Source organism: Alligator sinensis, unplaced genomic scaffold (genome assembly GCF_000455745.1).
Source record: "Alligator sinensis unplaced genomic scaffold, ASM45574v1 scaffold1216_1, whole genome shotgun sequence".
In the NCBI taxonomy this organism is placed as follows: Eukaryota; Metazoa; Chordata; order Crocodylia; family Alligatoridae; genus Alligator; species Alligator sinensis.
The window spans coordinates 2074354-2082882 of record NW_005842018.1 but is presented as its reverse complement, the minus strand read 5'-3'; the positions used below and the strand labels follow the sequence as shown (position 1 = coordinate 2082882).

General features: G+C 45.6%; 1 protein-coding gene across 1 annotated transcript; it reads left to right on the top strand.

The window, feature by feature from the left end:
* Positions 1–1258: 1258 nt before the first annotated feature.
* Positions 1259–4835, top strand: LOC102375854 (optineurin-like). Its single transcript, XM_025202272.1, has 4 exons — positions 1259–1436; positions 2183–2313; positions 3474–3556; positions 3860–4835. Exons 1-4 carry the CDS (start codon positions 1416–1418, stop codon positions 3976–3978), a joined length of 354 nt encoding a protein of 117 aa, XP_025058057.1. The 5' UTR covers positions 1259–1415; the 3' UTR covers positions 3979–4835.
* The last annotated feature ends 3694 nt before the right edge of the window (positions 4836–8529 follow it).

The window sequence follows — 8529 nt, the reverse complement described above, 5'->3', positions numbered from 1 at the left end:
GGGAACGTGCATTTCCTCGGGAACTAACAGCAGCAGCAGGGGGCCTCCCAGGGCTACAGCAGCAGTGATGCAGGTGCACAGAGCCTGGCCAGCAGCCAGAGCCTACCTCTGGCCAACCAGGCTCTGGTTTGGGGCAATTCATGCTGCATTGCCTTGCTTTTTTGACCGCATTTGGGTTTTTTTGACACTGGTGTCATAAAAGCTCACCACAGCGCTGTGAATGCATATACATGTGATGTATGTGCTTTGCAGCGCTGCAGATAGGGGCCAGGGGTTGCACTTACATTGTGCTATTTGGTGCAGAAACTGTGAAGGGGGAAGCAGCAGTGCCTCCGTTATGAGAAGTCTTAAAAAGGATGGGAGCTGGTCAGTTGTGAGATTGTGCTCCCTTTCATTTTCAAGGCTCAATTCTAAAAAGTATATGACTGGAACAACTCCCAGGAGGTCAGCTAGTCTAGTCCCCTGTTTAATGCGGGATCATCCTTGCCTAAGCCATCCCAGCCAAGTGTTTGTCTAACCTGCATTTAACATCCAGTGATGGCAAGCAATTCTAGTGCCTTTCTAAGTAGGTTTCTAGTAGGAGCTTCAAAACTGACTAGCTCTGGTTCCTTTCAAACCTCTAATAGCAACACTGACATAGCTGTGTACATTGTTAACATTACACTTGCAGTAAGTACATACTCTGGGAAAGCACATAGCCTTTTTTGAATCACAAAGATGATTTAGTTTAACAGGGTACATTATGCCACATGCATCTACTTGAGCCATTCTAAATTTACCCACTAGAGAGCAATAGTGCAGTCATGTTTCTCTTGCATACGCACTAGTCTGGATAGTTTGCTCGATTTGTTTTTTGGGTTTTTTTTCCTTCCAAACCTGGGAGCCTGACATTAGTATCAATATATCAGTGTAATCTTAGCACAGTGAGCTATTGTCCATAACTAGGATTCATCGCCATGACGTACAATATATGCTGCAACAAGTGCAATGAATGGAGGAGTTCAGTTGCACTTTATCTCTGAATTGGCTTGTGTGTTGTTTAAGAGACCTTGCCATTCTGGCAAGGAAAAATCCATTGTAGCCTATATCATGCCACAAAGGAACTACTTAAACCAGTGTGAAGCAGAATGCTTGCAGTATGAATTTTAAATGAAATGTTGCTCAAGGCAATAGTGATGATAGCTGACTTGTACACCTGGGACCTGGAACTCTCAGGGAGCTGGGAGAGGTTTCTTTAAAAAGGCCACTTGACTGATCACAATCACTTTTCCTTGCAGTCAGAGAGAGTGGAGAAGGTGGTGGTAGAAGAACTCAATAAAAAGCTAGAGCTGGCAGAGAAGGCTTTGGCTACAAAACAGCTTCAACTGGATGAAATTAAGCAGACCATTGCTAAGCAAGAGGAAGACCTTGAAACCATGGCTGTCCTCCGGGCTCAGGTACTTCAGAAAACTCGAGGAGGCTTGGATAGTTCCCCCTGTCCAGAAGCTGGAAGAATATACTTAATGCTTCAAGCCTTTGCTCTGAGTGCATGCCTCCACTTTTGTTAATAGATAGTATTCCCTTTTTTCATTTGATCTTGCAGATTTCTCTAGAATCTGTATTTGGGTGAATTCCCAAGTCTGTTCCCTTTAAGAGAAGGCAGTTGTAGGAACTACTGGAGTTTGAATTCTGAAGCAGAGTTTGGCACCATAGATAAAATGTTAGATAATGTGACTAGTGTAATTACTGGCCTCCCATAGGCTTAAGATAGCTGCATTATCATCAGTGGGCATCTCTACTACCAGTTTCTGTCAGATTTGCAACAAAGAGCCAATAAGAAGTCTGGCCTTGTGATTAAGGAACTCTTGGTTCTTTTTCTGGCCCTACTACATACTTCCTGTGTAACCTTGGTCATGTCATTGACTCGTTCTCTTTCTTCACATCACAGGCCTCCAGTGACAAGGATGCTTTCTTCCCCCACCTTTTCTGTGTAGACTGCCGGCTCACTGATCTGTGACTGCTTAGGAATATGTGCAGCCTTTTGCAAAATGCTGGCCCTGATTCTGGTTGGGACCCGTAGCACTACTTTCTTTGTGCCTGCTAGAGTTTTAGTCTTTGGCATATGGCATAACGTGTACCAGGAGGATTAGAGCTGTTGTAAGGGCACAGTGATGAATGTGACTCTATTTCCTTTTCTGACCAGATGGAGCTTTATTGTTCTGACTTCCATGCTGAGAGGGCAGCGAGAGAGAAGATTCATGAGGAGAAGGAGCAGTTGGCTGTCCAGCTGGCATACCTGCTAAAAGACCAAAGCAACCTTGAAGATCTTGGCAGGTAAAAGGCACTGCTGGCTGGGATGTCTTTGTATCATCTTGTCAGGTATCCAGGTTGTAACTGTATTGGTCTAGAGGCAAGAGGAATCAGAACTCATGGTAGAGGTGATATCTTTTATTAGACCACCTAGAACAACTAGCAGCGGTACAAGGTGTCCCACTGCTAGTTGTCCCCAGGGAACCAAACATCCACACTCATCTGGACGCAGCCTTAGAGACTTAAATGCTTCTGCCTGGTTTCAGACCAGCACAGACTACCACCATTGTCCTCAGATTGTACTTTAGGAAGGGTGTTTACTCTGGTGTCTTGGTTAAATTTCCATTTGGATAATATATACTCTGTCTACTCTAAATTCTGTCACCATCCGCCACATTTTAATATAGTTTTCCATGGTATAACTGAGTGCAGAAACTAGTCATTCTGTGATTAGTGGTTATGTGTTTCACCAAAGCTAAGAACTTGAAAACCAAGATCTCTTTGCAAACATTACATGTGAATGCATCCTGCTCTCCTGCAGGACATGGAAGACATTTACCCCAGAATGCTTTCCTGTATAACTTGCCTTTTACACTTCAAATAGACTTTCAGTTATGTTAAACAATTTAAAGTCCTTAGAATGTTCCAAAGAATCAAATCCAATCCTCAGAGGTGTTTAAGTGCCTAACTCCTATTGACTCCCAGAATTTGATAGGATCCCAGTTCAGTGGGAGCTAGGAACCATCTACCTTTGAGGATCTGGACTCGATTTCTGGTCTGTAAGGCAGTATGAGTTAATGCAGGGGTCAGTAAACTAAGGCCTTTGGGCCTATTAATCAGTCTCATCCATCTGATCTGCAAAGCCCAAATGTTGGCAGCATTTTGGTGGTTGTCAACAGCAGGATGAGGGGGTATTCTTCAATAAGGTGTGTTCATATTGATGGGAAGAAACAGTGGCCAGGTAGGAAGAACTGGCTGGCTTGGGACCAAGCAACATTATTTTGGCCCACTGCTCCTAAAAGATTGCTTGAATTAATGCAGTTCTGGGTGACCAGATCTACTGCAGAACATTGTGACACCATCTTCTGTCTGACCTGGTGTAACATCAAACAGGAGTCTCTTCCTCATAGGTTTTTTCACTGTATTTGAAAGCAGGTGCCTCACCCCTTCTTTCATCTCTGCAGAAATTCTCTGGTGGAAATGCAAAGTCGGCATGGAGCAAGAACCTCGCTAGATCGAGAACGTTTGCCTCATCTTGTTCGAAGAGGTAAATCTAAGAGAACTTTTGGATCAGGCTCTGAAATCTAGCCCTGCTGTGCCTAGTACAAACTAGCTTTGTGTTATGCCAGGGGCAGAGCGGACAACACAGAGTACTTTCAGGACTGCTCTGTCTTTGCCCAGCTGCTTGCTTGGGCATTTTGAGAGCTGCTGATTGGACAGAGGGTGCAGCACTCCTGTGACAGCACAGCAGTTCATTCTAGCATAATTTCCTAGTGCTAAATTCATGCTTGCACAATGGAGTAAAAATGGGGCCTAATAGTGAACAGTCTTTCATTTGCTTTATTGGCAGGAACTGGTGGTCAAGACTGGCAGCAATCGAATATTCCAATGCATTCTTGCCCCAAATGTGGAGAAATTCTCCCGGACATTGACACGCTTCAGATCCACGTGATGGACTGCATCATCTGAATGCTGGCCAACAGCTCCTCACAGAGGGGAATTTTTTCACCTGCCAAGCAAATAGATTTTTTTTCTGCTAGAACAGGATCCAATTCTATTCCAAAGAAAGTCTTATAGGGTATTTTTCCCCCATTGGGTTCAGTGAAAGCCTTCACTCTGACCCTTCTTCACACCTCTGGTTGGCTGTTCCTGTTTTAATTTGCTCTAGGATGAGACTATTTATAGTCTAAAATGAATAACTGTTGTAAAGAACTCCATGTATATTTGCAGCAGTGGAAGCCTTATGTAACCTTCACCTCACAAGCTTCTCATCCTGATAGTTGATAGTCAGTTATGACTGAGGAAGATTTATTGAACCTAGCTGAATGTATGCAGTCAAAGGGGAGATGAAGATGCACACTTTTTGTAAGTTTGAAAACTAAAGTGGTGATAAGTTTAACTAGGGAAAACTCAATCGTGTTGGAGAAGCTTTTAATAAAATGAAATAGTTTTGTATGACACATTTGGAACACATCTTGCTCTTTCTCCAAGTAGCAGTTTTATTGTGGCGCCTTTAACTGTGTAAATTTAGTGTAGAATACTTGATGAGACATATACGTTTCGCTTTGCTTTACTCAGATAGGAGCAAAGTGCAAGATAAATCGGTTGGGCCTGCAATATATATATACACTGGTATATGTCACTTGGTTTTATAGAAAAAGTCCTAGTTTAAAATGTGCAGCTGTAATGATTCACTTGAAGTTGTACAGTAGCATTCAAAATTATTTTGCTGAAAAGAGTTGGCACAGCTATAACCTGACTGGAAGAGACTTATCTGGCTTTCTCATTTACAGAACAAAAAATAAATCTGTTTCAAAATACAGAAACCAAGTCTGCTTGTAGATATTTTAGTTGCCTTTTTATTCAGGTGCACATGCAATCTGAAAATCCACACACACTGCACAAGTGCATATGCATTGGATTAATTCAATTGTGTCAGCAGTGCCTAAATTCCTAGTTTACATAGTGATGTAATAAAAGTGCTCTCAACCAGGGTGCCATGTCAGAACAGCCTTGACTTGAGGGGCTGAGCTTGCGGGGGCTGAGCTAGAATCTCACCATGACCGGCTGCTCTTTCTTGCTGTTGTGTGGAATTACCCCTGAAACCTAGAAAACGTGACATCAAAAAGTGAAGTGGAAATGCTCATCAAATGATGTTAAATATACCTTTTTCATCCAAGCATCTTGGGTCTCTTCACCAGCACTGACGGTGACAATTCTTGGCATGGGGTTTTAGTTTGCTTTTGTTTTACAGATGGAGAAACCACCATGCAGGGAACTTTCATCCCCAGGTTCACTCATAGCAATCACTACAGCCCAGGCTGCCTAGCTCCCAATCCCTTGCTTTTTAAAAATATGAAAAATATATGGGAGCTGGGCAGCCTGGGTTGTAGTAGTGATTGCTATGAAAAAGGTAAAAAGTCTGTGCAGGGTAAAGGTTTGTGAAATTTCAGTTTGCTCTGTCTGAGTTTTGAGCAATTACCTTTCCTTAAATGCTAAAAATGACTACCCAAGAAACATCATGGATTTCTACTACTGCAGTTAAAGTGACTTGAAACCAACACTTACTAGTCTTGCATCCAGATTTCACTTTGAGGGACTTTAGCCAAAAACATGGATGATATTATGTTGGTATTGACTAATGCCTCTTTAGAGTCATAGCATCATAGAGAAGTGGGGCTGGAAGGGACCTCCAGAGGTCATCTAGTCCAATCCCCTGCCTGAGACAGGATCATCTCTATCCAAACCATTCCATATAAACCGTAATTTAAACTCTACATAAGACTACCTTCAATCCTGACACAACATAAACCTAACACCCTAACCTGCCACAGGAAAAGAAGGGAATCATGCCAGGCGACATCCTGCTTCTGTGAAATGTCAATATGTGCTCGGTGGGTCCTGGGTAGAGAGACATGGCCCCCTGCTACAGAGGAAGGCAAAACCCCCCACAGTCCATACCAATCTGACTGTGGGGTAAAATTCCTTCCTGACCCCAAATCTGGTGATCTGTCTGACCCTGAGGGGAGGGGCAAGAGCCTCTAGCCAAGAACCTCAGGCTTTAGTCCTAGGAGCATTGGCACACCCCTCTTTGACAAACTAGGCTTAATCCTAACCAACTAGGCCACATCCAGATGAGCAGGAATATGCATTTTCCCAAGGGGCAAGTAACAGTGGCATGCCTTGTGTCACTGCTGCTTGCCCCTGGGGAACGCTGGGCCGTGTGTTCTCTGCCATGCAGTGGGTTACCCTGGGTGGGGTACGGGAGGCTGGGGCCAGGAACTCTGGTGGCCCCAGCAGCCCTACCTGGGGTCCTGGCGGCCTTGGGGAGCTGCAGCCACAGCACTCCTGCAGCAGGGAGTCTGGCCGGCAGCTGGGGCATGGCTCCAGCCAGCCAGGCTCCAGTTTTGTATGGTGCACGCTGACCACACATGGGCCACCCTGAGTGTTTTTTGGCATGGGTTTTTGTAATCCCAGGATCAAAAAAAACCCCACATTGCAAAGTCAGGGAGCACCTGCATGTGTAGTGTGTGGTGCCACAGACAGGTAGGTCTGCAGTGCCACATACCACACATCCGCGTCTCATCTGGATGCAGCTCTAGTGTCTTTCAGAGTTGCAAACTCCAGCCTTTGAAATGTGTGGGCTTCTCTTAATGTACCCAATTTTATTATGGTAGCTCTGCAATTACTATAAATTCTTTAGTATTAGCAATTTGATAGGATTACATTAGCTTTCACATGAATGTATTAAAACAGTGATTCTCAACTGGGATCCTGCAGCACCCTTGGGTGTAATGAGATCCTTTTAAGAGTGATGCACAATACTGGCACTATTGGGTGCACAAACATGTGCACATAATTCACAATATAAACCCAGATATTTTGAATACAAATCCCCAGTGTCAAAAACATCCCAACTTTTTGTCATCTTGCTGAGCTCTTTGCAATAGAATTGCTTCATTATTTTTTCAAAGACTGAGTGAAGCTGATCTGGTGTTTTCCAAGGGAAGCCTTGAGTCTATAAAGAAAAACTGTATTGGACTGGCTGCCCTTCCCTGCCCTCTGGCACGCTTGTGCTGGCTGCCCCCACACTCTGCGGCAGGCAGGCAGATGCATGACAGAGCCATGCTTTATGGGTTAGCTCATCCCTGCGGTTTCTCCCATGCTCCCAGGACCTATGAAAGGGGCGGTGGGGGCAGATGGCTCTGGTTGCCAGCATGTGCAACCTCAAGGGAGCAGCTTCAACTGCAGGGGTGGGAAGGGGAAGCAGGGGGTGGAAAGAACAGGGGATGAAGCCCTGCTGTTGTTGCCCTCCCTGGTATCAGCTGCAGCTGGGGCACTTCTGCAGCAGGACAGTGTATCTCAACCTTTTTAGCCTCAAGGCAGCCCTCCGCAACTTCTCCGAATTTAGCTGCTAGTCAGTAAATTGCAACCAGTACCCCAGCGTGCCACCAAACTCAGAAGAGTTATGGAGTGCTACCTTGACACTAAAAAGGTTGAGAATCACTTTTAGTTTAAGGAGTTACAGCAACAACATGCAGTTCCTCCTGTCTTTATATAATGGACATCTACAGGGTGGAGGTGCTTATGCCAAAGCCCCTAATGCAGCAGTTCTCAACAGGGTGCTGCCACTGTTGTGGGGTGCAACTGTCTCGTGCACCTTTGGTTATCAGGAAGCATGCAAGAGCTGAACCGAGAAGCGGCTGCAGGAGAAAGCTGTGTCCGCCTGCATTATGTTTCTGCTGCAATTCTCGCAGGTCAGCTCCAGAGTGCCTACCCAGAAAGGTTGGCAGCGACTGGTGTAGGGTTGTGGTTCTCGGCCTTTTCAGACTTGAGCCCCCACCTCCGGAAACTCAAGGTCCCCTCAAAAAATGACAGCTCTTAGTTTTCACTCATTGCTTGACTACAGAAAATCCTGTTGTAGGTGAAAAACAGGCTTGATTGGGACTGGAGCATCTTGTCTCACAGCAAAGCCCAGCCCATGCAGACCCACCAGCCCCTCACCCCACATGGTGTACCTGTGAAGCCTCGCATTAACACTCAGCCTTCGAGGGGGACAAGGCTGAACTCCTCAACGAGTTCTTTGCCTCAGTGTTCCTAAGTGAGGGGCACGACAAGTCTCTCACTGGGGTTGTAGAGAGGCAGCAGCAAGGCGCCAGACTACCATGCGTAGACCCTGAGATGGTGCAGTCGCTTGGAAGAACTGGATGCCTTTAAGTTGGCAGGCCCGGATGAGCTCCATCCGAGGGTGCTGAAGGCACTGGCCGACATCATTGCAGAGCCACTGGCGGGAATATTTGAACGCTCGTGGCACACGGGCCAAGTCCCGGAGGACTGGAAAAGGGCCAATGTGGTCCCCATTTTCAAGAAGGGGAGGAAGGAGGATCCGGGCAACTATAGGCCAGTCAGTCTCACCTCCATCCTAGGTAAAGTCTTTGAAAAAATTATCAAGGCTCACATTTGCGAGAGCCCGGCAGGACAAATTAGGCTGAGGGGAAACCAGCACGGGTTCATAGCAGG